Consider the following 12,805-nt stretch of genomic DNA (forward strand, 5'->3'; position numbering starts at 1 on the left):
CTCCAGCTTGATAGAAATCCCACCTTCGGGTTTATTAAATCATAGATTCAAAGCTTTACAGAAGGGGTCAATCTTTTCCCCCAAGAAGAAGTAAAATATTGAAATTCTAGTCACTACTGGTAATTTTAATAACACAATACAAGATAATATAATCACATGATTACTAATTGAATTATATTCCTTTTTGAGCATAAAAAAAATTAAAACCATTAAAAAAAAGTTGTATTTGCATCCCAACACCTTAAAACTGCCTTTGATGATCTATGAGAATGTATTAAAGGATATTACAATACCCATTTCAACATTTAAGGCAAGGAAATATTGACTGCAGTTCCTTTTCATAACACTCAAATCAAGCTATATTTTCAAATCTTGACATTTTGTGTTACTGTATTGACTAAGATCTATTTTCAATAGACTTTTTTTCATATTTACTGAATGCAAGCCATTTTAGCAAGTTTTTCAAAGGGACGTAACACACCAACACCCGACAACCTGGTTGGTAGTCTCATTAGGGAAAGGAAGAACAGTAAATATTTTTCTTTGAAACTTTGAATTTTGGCTTCGTTAAGTACCTTAATGGTTTGAAATAAGTTATTTTAAGGCATCCAAGTTCTTGTCACAGCTCCAACAAATCTAATATTTGAATTTGAAGTCTATTGCTGTCTATTGCTCTAATCAAACAGTTAACGAGTTTGTCAGGTTGGAAAGTTACTTTCCTTTGTTTAAAATTTTAAAAAATTAAAGGTCAGTCAGGAATTTGAAAAAGGACTATTAAAGAAGCAAGAAATTTGACATATTCTCCATCCTGAGTTATCAGTTCATTAACATGGATAAAGAATTATCAACTTATATCTGTCTTTTCCACTCTTAAGTTCCTCTTTATACTTAAGTAGCAGTCTTTCTGAAAATTAGACAGAAGGTGATTCGTGCATGTTAAAAACTCACGAATTCAGTTTTATTTCTTGTTTAGAGACAATTAATTAACCTAATCAATCTTAGTTTTTCATTTGGTTGTTGCACTTTTGAGAAAAATATTATGTAGATTGTACATGGACTTTGTACTTTGCAAGAGTTATCATTCTTGATTTGGCTACATTTGGTTGATTTTCAGTGGAAGATGAAAGTATGATTTTCTAAAAAGTGCAGATCTGCATGCAGAAAAGGTTATCGTTATATGAAAGTATTGCATATGTAGACTGAAAAAGCATTATTTGGTGTTTTTTTCATCATGAATCACTTTACTAATGGCAGTGTCTGAATTTTATATGGACTTGTACTTAAAATGAAAATTTCTGATTACTGAGAATTGCCACCACAATATGCATTCACCCAAACACATATGGAAGGTATGGCTCTCATGAAAGGCCAATATGGAAATAATTCATTTTTACTTCAAATGCAAATGTGTCAATTGAAATTTATAAAATTTAAAAGGGAATTTTTTTCAACACAAATAAATAATTCATCAAAGTTTCACGAAAATTGCTGGAAGCATTTTTGGGTTAAAGTCCAAACATGAAATATCACTCTCTTTTTTTGTAGATGTACCAAGTCTAATATTAAACTCAAAAAAGTTAAAATCAAACATTAATAAATATCCAAAGGGAGCCTACACCCATGGACAGAAATAAATAACTTCCCAAAGTTTCACAATTGTCTGAAAATTAGGAATCACCCAATATTTGAATGAATAACATCCCGTAACTCAAGAATGAAAAAATCAGAAATTTACAAAAAATCAAATGGAGGCTCACATCAATGAAAGGAAACAATTCATCAAAGTAGCATAAAAATAAGTTGCAGTATTTTGAGTCACTGCATGAAGTGTGAACAACAAACAGGGAGCCAACAGTATACCATAAAACAATAGTCCTCTCTAGAAAGAAAAGTTTTAAAATGATGTTGGCAAGACCAGTGATATTTTATGGTAACATTATACCAACAAAAAGTATACTTATTGCATCAGAAATTGAAAAAAGCTGAGGTCATGAGGCAAACCTATGATTTGTATAAACAACCTGTTTCAACGAACATGCTAATTATTCCAAAACCAACAAAAATAAGGACAAATCTCAACCCTTTACCATAATTTTTTAAAACAAACTTTAGATTTGTAACTTACACTTCTAAGTATAGAAATAAATGTTATAAAACACTTCAGTTGTGCCCTATGGCACATATAGGATACTAATTCACAGTACCAATACAAGTGTTACAATAACCATTTCTACATTTAGAAACATATAAAACTTTTTTATAACATAAATATCAAACAAAATGTTCAGTCTTTAAGAGATTTGCATAAATAGTGTATGGAAATTCATGTTTTTGTTGATAAACTGAAAAAATAATGAAAATTTGATGTTTTAAAATGACAGAATTGTATTTTACTCCAAGTATTAGACAATACATCTACAACAAATAACAATCAATCTTCTTTGCAATAACATACCTAACAAACTACAAACTTACATGTGTATCACACAATGACAAAAAATAAACTAATCTATCTAGGTTCATATAACAGACCTGATTCTACAAGGTCATGAAAGCAGAAATGGGAAAAATCAGAAAGAAATATACAGTAAAAAATTATTGAAATGATAAAATTCAGGTTTGAAAATGTAGTATTCAAATTTGAAAGCAGAAGTCTAATTTAAATACAATCGTTGGTTCCATTTTTCTGTAAATAAATTATATTTCAAACCGTCATAATTTAGAACTGAGATAGCATAGATTCAAGAGAATACCTTGAAATAATGCAATAAAAATCTAATTAATTACTAAATTCTACAATGTAAAACCGATACTAAAAGTAGGAAAACTATAATGCTATGAAATTGACACTTTTACAAAATATAGACAACACATAAGTATTAGGTTAAATCCTCTCATAACACACAACAAATCAAACTGAAGAAATGATTCATATCAACCATCAGATATATCAGATTAAAAATCTAAGACAGAACATAATTTTATAGTTAACTGTATTATGGACACATTTCATATGTAAAGTGGCTTTTTAAATGTAAATCTTTGGTTTGCTTAGATCTTTGTTTCAATATAAGCCTATATTCAAAATTCTATGCAAATTGCTCATTTCAATAATTTACTAACTTTGTCAAAAAAGAGAAGAAATTATAATTCTAAATTGAAACAGAAGAAAAACTTGGATGTAAGTATAGAAAGTAATTAATCCTACATGCTAAGATCTATTTTCCCTCCTCTGATACATAATTTGACACAGAACTCGACTTCTGCATAAAATTGCCAGGTATGGAAACTTGGAAAAATCAATTTTGGCAATGTAGAATAGTGAATTAATTATCAGTGATTAGTGCTATGAAACTTTACAATCTTGATTGTCAGTATTTTGATGTTCAGGACTCTGAGAGCGAGCTGAGTTTTTTCTTGTCTCTGGTGATTTTTTCAAACTTAAAGTCCGTTTAGGCTTTGCTCGAGGTGATTCTTCTGTAATCTTTTTCAAAGGACTATTTGTAATGGTACTAAGTGGCCTCTTCTCTTCATGGAGATCTAAAAAAGAAAAATAGCACAATATTAAGAGACTTTGAAACAAACTACACCATATTAAATGGATTCAAACTTGGTTAGGAATTATAATAGTACAGTACTTGTTGACTTTACGAAGAGACAGTATTTGCTCAGTGAAATACCATAGTAGGTCTTATTAATTTATACATGACTTTACACATTTTTACAGGGCAGAGAAAACATCAAGTTCTTATGGGCTAAAAAATACACAGACCTTAATTCTACTGAATGCTTCTTATGTTGGACCTGCAGTTAATAGCACATTTCTTACAGAGAAATATTCTGTTTCTGACAAACATATCATACATTTGCGTAAATGATGGATTTTCATAACATCCACAAATTCGTTCTCTGTACTTTTTACTTTTATCTTATTATTTTCACCTTGATCTTGACACTGTCTTAATTTATTGTTCATATTTCTATACTGTTTTGACTACTGATTTTACCCATTTTGACCAATGGTAATTTTACACTGCCTGTTTATATTGACTTCTTGTCATTATTATCCAAATTCTGTATTATGCCTTGTTGTTCTCAGGGATGATTTTAAGAGGTCTACAAAATTAGCGGAAACTGGCAAAATTGGAAGTAAATATACTGTAAAAAAAGAGTTGTAATGGTAAAATCAGGATTTGAAATAGCGGAATTTCACTAAAGAGCGGAAAAAAATTATCCCTGTCAGTTCTTGATTTAGGTTAAAACATCTTAGGGCAAGCTCAGATTACCGAGAAAAGTGGTAAGATCTACTTTTTTTCAAAGTAAGAAAGTCTTCAAGTTTTGCTTTTGAGTGAACATAGTCAAATGATTTCATTTTAAGGTAATAAAGTTAATAAGATAAATAAAAATGTTGTTTTGAAATATCCACCCTTGAAACTTTAATACAGGAAATCAATATATTGACTTAGAGGAACGGTTACTCGTTTTAAGAACAACAACTGGCATTGCCGCATGTAGGGAATATACCAGAAATAATTAACTGTAATGGATCTCTTTGAAATTGTACCACAAGGTTCGACACCACAAACAGAAAGATGGGATTGTTTTGAACTGTTTAAAAAAGAGTATAAAGTTAAAACAATCGTTTTCATTATGTCCAGACAATACCATATTTTTCGGAATATAAGTCAATATTTTTTTTCAGTGCTATTCTTCAAAACCGTTACAATATATAATAAAACTCTTGAAGACATTTACGAAATCTTTAATTGCATCATTCCAGAATTATCCGTCTTTTTATATGCAAATTTATACCCATTTACGGTACGTTGTAACACATTTGCACATGGCAAAAATTATAATCAATTTAAGTGTTATCTAATTGGCCAATTGCAAGCAGATTTAAATGTAGCAATTTTTTTTATTGTAATTTAGAATACCAGATTACATTGTTTATTAATTACCAGTCTTAATTATGACTGGTTATCCAGACTAATTTCACACCTGGGTGCCCACACAATTAATGCTGAATTAAATAAAATTAATAAAACTCCCTTACAAAATATGCTTTATTACTAATACAACATGTACTAACAAATTTAAAGATATCATTTAAAGTTCCTTCACTTGAATCACATTTTTGAAAAAACTTTCACTGACACCTGCAGTTTACATCGGTGACCTAAAATGCACTTCTGACCCTCGACTTATCTGGCCAATACAACTTGTCTCTGTTTTTTGTGTTGATTTAACTTGTACTCCAAATCGACTTATAGGGAAAAAAATTTGGTAACTTAATTACAAGTAAATTGATCTTTTTGAAATTGTACTGCAAGGTGCCATACATGTATCACAAAAGGAAGACTAGGATTGATTTTGGGGGTTGTGAGTTGAGGGGCAAACCTTTTTTAAAAATTGTTCCAAAATCCTCTCAGTGGTTTAGAAGGAGTTGTGTGTATAAACAGGGCGATTCCTGTATACCACCTCCCAAAAATAAACTTTGTTCATCAGAGTATAAAAAAGTGTATGGAAAGTAAACTGTCTTACATATCCAATTTGTTTAATTATAATGGGGTAAATTGTGTTTTGACAATCATAACAACAAAACTTTACTCCTACCTGACTTAATTTTTTTCTGCAGATTTTCTGAATCTTGTGGAAGTTTGCGTTTTTCTGGAAGTTTATTAGAAACAGATTCCTCAACATTCACAGCACTCCTTGACCGGGTCATTCTCTGACTTGTGTTAGTTGATGACAAAGAACTTGTAGACTTAGATACACCCATTCTTTGATTTTTTACATTAACTCCAATATCATGGCTGCTTGATGGGTGTTTTGGAGTCGGTCTCAATATTTTACAGTCACTTGAACTAAATATGGATGGCTGACAGTCTTTCATACTCATAGAAGACATATTTTTTCCAGAGTTAAGTCTTGTTTTCATCCAATTGTCTGCACTACTGGATACTTGCACTTCTGATTTAGCTTCTGCTGATACAGTTTTTGGACAAAGTCTTTCTGATGGTTCTTCTGCATTTACAACAATTGCACCATGTTCTGAGCCTTTGGTTTGGTTACCTGAAATGTTTGGGATCATTTAAAAAGATACCTTCAGCAGTATCAATAGAGATTGACGCAAGAGTAAACATAATGTGATATGATGCTTTCATCCGGATTTAAAATGACTGTACAAGTAGGGATATAAAATGTAAGCACTGTGAATAGATAAGTTAAAACATTTCCTAAATAAGGCAAGTTATTTCAAAGAACTACTTACCCAATTTAGTTTGCAATTGCCAAAATATTTTAATTGTGTTTGACATAAAACCTATCGCCAAGATTTCCACCATTTGTTAGTTATTTTTTTAAATATAATTACTTTTTTATCATTAAAACATTTGTATATATTTGATGCTTTTTAGGTTGTGTTCATGAGTTATATCCTTTAGTCAACCATATTTCATACCTTTATCATTTTTTTAAGGCAGTTATCAAAATTTTCACCCATATGACCTCCATAGTAAAGTTTCAATATATAAACAATTCAGTATTTTACATTAAATAAAAATTCTGTCAGTGATGCTCATTAATTTGATACCCCCACTCCTCCATTTGATAACATGCGCATTATTTCAGACCATAATCTAAAATAGGAGGTACAAAATGGGAATATGTAATAAAGATTCTGTGAGTTTCATTAAATTCCATTCAGCTGAGTAGCAGAAGTAACAATTAAAAGATGGGTCCCATGTGCCCATATTCATAAACATCAAAGTTCTGCTATGTGAAACCCCCAAATTTAGTCGGATCAAAACCCAAAATAGGAGGTGCACAATTGGAACATGTAATTAAGATTGTATGAAAGTTTCATTAATTTCCATTCAGCAGTGCAGGTGGAGTATTGGATAAGAGATTGGTCCCCTCTGTGTAACTGAAGGAAGAACAGACAGACAGACATTCTTATCACAATATACCCCCCCCACTTTGCGAAGTGCAAGTATAATAATAGAATGTTTTTATTGAAAGTACCAGAACCAAATTTTTTTCTAGGCCAGACATATGGAACAGATGTACAAACATAGCTCTTTTGAACATTTACCAAACAAATTCAAATAAGCTGGTGCCCCTTATAAATGTCTGTATGAGAATTTGCATTGTTTATGGTACACTTGTTTTGTTCAGTATAAAAATCTAACGTTAAAATAAAAGGACTAAGTTGACTTTTTCCAGTAAAACCAATACATCATGAATGCTAAATATGATGTTCAATAAGAAACACAGTATAAATTTAAGAAATAAATCATAGTAGTTTACCACAGGTTTCGAAAAGCAAAAACAAAATCGAATTTCTGAGATTTTAGGACTGGTTTCTATGACACTGCACCAGTTATGGAGCAAAATTCTTTTTGACGTAAAACTTATAACTTATCTATATGACGGAAGTAAGACTTTCATACATGTATGTCTATGACTTTGGTCATATGTTAGTCTAAATTTTATAACAGCAGTAATCTCAAACCCTTTATGTCATTTTAGAATTTGAGTTATGTTCAACTTCACAATAGAAGAAGAGTTCAAGTAATGATCATCAATAGACGAAGTAATGATCTTCAAAAAGTTTTTTTGTATGTCGATCTTCCTTTTGTTACATTTTCTATCATTAAGGAAAAAAGCCTTAAATGATAATGTTTATAACCATGTTTCTAGATACAATACTGAAAATGAGCTGTAAACATGGAGAAATAATTAACACAATGCAACTCCACTGTCTTTTGGTTTGTCATATTTGGATAATCATAACTGCAATCAACACACTGAAACCAGTGATGTATAGCATTAAATAAATTTATGGTGATTCCATGGGCACAGAAAATCACATAATAGCTCCATTCAATATGTAACATACCCTTCATTTTTTTAGTTAATGCAGTGACAATGGAGTTCAACCTTTTATTATCAGTTCTCAAGGAATTTCTTTCTTGCACTACCTCTTTGCACTCATCAATCATCTTGTTTCTTTCTTCTATCAATTCAGATACTTTTGCCTCTAAATCTTTTGGTGACTGAAGGACAAACAAAAAGTTCTGAAAATTATCATTTATTTTTAAAAAAAATCCAACTTACATAATGCTGAAATGAACAACCAAACACCTTAATTGAATTAAGTTTAATTTAAAATAATTCTAGGGGGATACTTTCACTTATGTTAGTAATCCTTTCCTTTACTTGCTTAGTATCCATGTTTCATTTACATAAAAATTGTAAATAATCATGTCAGGTTTGAAGTGATAAACATACTGCCGTGAACCTGATAGGACAAGACGTAAGCTATTCTTTTGTCTTCACATTTAAAACTCATGCTAAGTTTTATTGTGAGGAAATGCTGTCATTGTCAAACTTCAGCCTACAATTTTCAATCTCATAGCAGTAGCTAAGAACTAAAATTTATCAGTAAGAACAAATGAAACGTGACCTAAAAATCAACGATGTACCTGACTAGATATATCTTATCAAAACATTTTCCATACCACAATATTTTACACAGGCAATGAAATTATAAACTATTATCGAAAGGAAACATTACAACAAACTGTCTTCACAGATATTAAACTTACTGTGTCATCTGAAGACTGGCCTTTTTTGTCCAACTGTTGTCTTAGTTTTATACATTTGGATTTTTCAGCAGTCACTTCAGCTTGTAGCCTCGAACACCTACTTTCCCATTTTGTCAACACCTAGCAAATGAAAATAACAATGACAAGATAAACTAAAATAAAAAGTCGTTCCTCCGTAAAGTACCTATAATTACAGTGACAAGAATTTAAACCAGTATCAGTATGGTCATTATATAATAATATGTGTACAAACAACTAGAAATCTTGACAGCTATGAAACTAGGTGCTTTACTTACAGGAAAAAAAAAGTAGCTTTATCTGCAAAAGGGAAAGCCTTCAACTAAAACACATAAATTAAAAAAGCTTTGTCGAGCACAGTATGATATGATCGCAGTGGTCAAACTCTTAACAGTTGGGGCAAGTATGGACACAACACTAGTTTTTGACACACTTAAGCATAAGGACATACAATTTATCATGAACACATCAAATGGTTTGGACACTGTATTGCACAAATTAAAAATGTAAAATCAGATCAAATAGAAAAAGTTATTTTTTTGGGGGTGTGGCCCTTTTACATCTTTAATTAAAAAAATTTCAAAAGGTATGTGAAATCTGATTGAAAAATACAGGCAGGGATTTATATCAGAAATCCAATAAACAATTATTTTTTTTAAAGCTGACCAAAAATAAAAAAGTTGATTTTTGTGTGTGGCCCCTTTGACCCCATATAATTCAAAACTGTAAGAGATGTCGGAAATCTGATTGAAAAATGCAGGCAGAGATCTATATGAAGAATCCATTTAAAAAAGAATTTTTGCATCAAAATGTAGTCGAATATTTTGGGCATTGCCCAACTCTAACCTCTTTTAACTTGAATGCATGTAAAATCTGCTGATACATTTATTTACCAGAAATAAATAAAGAACACAATCAGAAAAAATGTACATTCTACATGGGTTTCGATAATTTTTATTTACCCTTTTTGGCCCCTTTTTCTAAAATGGTAAGAAAACAACCTGGAGTAGCAAACTGAAAAACAGGTTTTTTGAACTAAAACTCAAGCTGATAAAAAAGTTTCAGAAAAAAAGTATATGACCGTCTGATAAGATGTCATATGTGGAAAAATCCTTCCTTTTTTTCTTTGAGTGTTCAAGTCCCATAACTCAGCAACAGAAAACAGAGTATACAAACATGATACCATCATTATATACAGCTTATGTAAAGTTTGAAGTGATTCAGATAGAGGTTCTTAAGTAACATGTTAACATAGACAGATAGATGGACAAACATTTGCATACCAGAATATATTGGTCTTAAAAGAAGGGCATATAAAACAAATAAGTCAATCAAATAATACCTCTGAAGACTTCTTGACTTCTTCTTCTAAAGTTTGTACTTTATCAGCATATACCTTGGTTTCTGCTTTTGATTTTTCAAGGGAGGATTTCAATTTCTCAAAGTCACTGTGAACACCACCTGCTCCATCTAGCTTTTGAAGTTCCATATTCAGTTTTTGAACTTCAGCAACATGGCAATTTTCCAGATTTTTAATCTCACACTCATGTCTCTGTTGTAACTTGGATAACTCCATGCTACTTTCAGATTTCAATGTTTTAATTTGATCCTCATAGTTCTGAGACAAATTGTGAATTTCACATTCATAACTTTTCAGTCTTGACTGAAGTTCTACATCTTTGTCAGCTAATTCCCTCCCTATGGTGTCAATCTTCCCATGTAATTCAGCCTAAAATTTAAGATAGTTCACAGTTGAAAGCTGTCCTAATCACAAAATACTGTGAACAGGATGACAAAAGGAAAAATCCCTGTTCCATTTAACAGGAAAATTTCTTGACAATACATATCTTCCTTCATGAACTTCATTGAGTGCTACAAACCTTTATAAAAGATAAACACTTAAAATCTATAAAATGACCCCCAGTTAACTCTTGAGAGGACTAAAAATCAAAATACTGAAATCATTAACAAGTTATTTCTAAGATTTTATGAACATCTTGTGTAAAATGCTAAACTTAACTAGATATTTTATGACACTTACGATCATTTGGATTTGCAAATGTTTACAAGTAAAATAAAACTGATTTTTTTGTTTGAGTCTACGATGATTTTTACTTCATGTATTACTGAATGAGAAAGAAAAGATTCAAGATACCATGAAGTCTTATTTCTGATGCAATATTTACTGTATTTAGACTGTAGTGTGAGTACATGTAAAAAGGTTATTGGAAAGTTTGTTGGAGCAGTAGTTAGCTAACTTAGAAGTACAGTGATATGGTCAGTGATTAACTGAAAAAAACTGGATACCTTGTGGTTCATCTTTTAAAATGATTTGGCACATAAAGTGTGTTTCCAATGTATGTTATGTAACTTGACTATGGTAATGTACAGGATAACTAATTTCTTGTTACTAAATTATTATACTAGATATTCTTGCCCAGATTATTTAGGTTTGGAGATTATTGGTGATTTGACAACCCTATTCATATTAAGTTTTAATTTTCTCATAGATGAATGGACAGACAAGGTAATGCAGTATAGCTTTCTCCAATTGATTTAAATATAATTTATCTGAAATTTAGCCTTTAAGTTGTATAAATCTAGAAAATACAATTTTTTACCATTTAAAATAGGGGAGATTCCATGTGACATTCTCCCCAATTTATGTGATACCATATAATTGTGGCATTTAGGACTATTTTCTATTAAAATGTACTTGCTTTGATATAAACCATTAGATTTTAAAAATTAGTTTTCACGATTGTAAAATTTTAGACAAACTTATTACATACTGGTAAAGATATGTTTAACAACTACAAGTCACCACAGTTGCATAGACCAATGACACAACTGTCTCATCGTGATAAAATTAGTTGTACCAACAAAAAGTGTAAGTAACAACAAACCTTGGTATGATCTAGTTGTTGTTCTAAGCGAGCACAGCTGTCCTTGTCATTCTGAGCTTCAGTTAACTCTAGTTTTAATGAACATATCAAGTCATCTTGTGATGATAAATCAGACTCCAGTTTTACCACCTGTTTCTTTAAATTCACTATGTCAACAGATTTTGTCTTTGATTCATTCTCTACATCTTTCACCTAATGTGCAAAATTAAAGAGAATAATTTTAATGTTTGAAGTATAGTATTACTTATTTGACAGTTACTTTTCCAATACATTGCATTACATGATGAAAAGCTTCGACTTTTCATTGCATGGAGACCTGGAACCCTGCGCCTGTAATAAATGTCTCTGGATTTATCATTATAGCTACATTTTTGTTGACAGAACATTTCAACACTATTTTTCCTGTTTGGAGAAAAAATATCAAAGTCAAATTTACTCTTCTTGTTTTTTCTTTTTTTTTTTCTTTTGAATTACTGCTGACCTAAAAAAATGCCTCAAAAACAGTGAGCAAAAGGATAGTCAATGCTTCCAAATTACATCTACAATTTCTTAATGCATTTAACCATAATTTTAAATCGAAGATGTACATAGCATTTCTTTTTTGTAAGATTTGCAGCTAATTATCACCATGGGTGGAATAATACAGGGAACATTGATAGTAGCTTGGTTTATCTATCCATATTATAACAGACACTTTATTCAATAAAGAAGTTGATTTCGTAGTTAAAAAAAAACATTTATTTTTTTATAAATTTCCCTTTGATACAAACTGAATATATGTACTCTATATTTAAGACCATTTTGAGCAAATCAAACCTGCAAATTATAAAAATATTATTTTCAGATAAAAAAATAAAAGTAGCAAGATTGCAATAGCATTGATAATAATAATTCTCTGAAAGTTTTACTGTGATTCATATTGGTTAAGGAGCTTAAGTTTAGAGATACTAATGCCCCCACCCCCTTGCTCCAACCTCAATAACAAGCAAAATTTCATGCTACACTAATGAAACCATCTTAATTCATCTTGGAAAAACAAAATAGTAGGTGCATACTAGAATTATTAATATTAATTTGTTTATATGGTTTTAAAAACTCCTAGTTTATTTTGGGTTGAAAAAATAAAAATAAAAATTGTCATTACTTAATACTGGTACTCATTCACTGAGAGAAGTCTCATATGAATACATCAAGCAGTGAACGAGATACTAAATGGGGTCTATTCACTCCTCACTCATAAATGGCAATATCTGATGGACAGAAAAAAGT

At 30.6% G+C, this 12,805-nt stretch overlaps 1 protein-coding gene across 2 annotated transcripts in view; it reads right to left on the reverse strand.

Annotated features, from left to right (window-relative positions):
• Nucleotides 1-104: 104 nt before the first annotated feature.
• The window catches only part of LOC148623800 (uncharacterized), a 51,987-nt gene continuing 39,286 nt past the window's right edge, over nt 105-12,805 (reverse strand). For both annotated transcript variants that reach the window (XM_088565911.1, XM_088565912.1), the window contains exons 12-17: nt 11,537-11,728; nt 9,973-10,359; nt 8,613-8,732; nt 7,904-8,060; nt 5,617-6,075; nt 105-3,540 (exon numbers count right to left, since the gene is read on the reverse strand). In XM_088565911.1, coding sequence (XP_088422037.1) covers nt 3,347-3,540; nt 5,617-6,075; nt 7,904-8,060; nt 8,613-8,732; nt 9,973-10,359; nt 11,537-11,728 — 1,509 coding nt within the window. In that variant the 3' untranslated portion in view covers nt 105-3,346. The remainder of the gene's footprint in view (nt 3,541-5,616; nt 6,076-7,903; nt 8,061-8,612; nt 8,733-9,972; nt 10,360-11,536; nt 11,729-12,805) is intronic.

This window comes from Perna viridis, chromosome 2, assembly GCF_037379345.1.
Source record: "Perna viridis isolate PV_CMFRI_1.1 ecotype Kerala chromosome 2, ASM3737934v1, whole genome shotgun sequence".
In the NCBI taxonomy this organism is placed as follows: domain Eukaryota; kingdom Metazoa; phylum Mollusca; class Bivalvia; order Mytilida; family Mytilidae; genus Perna; species Perna viridis.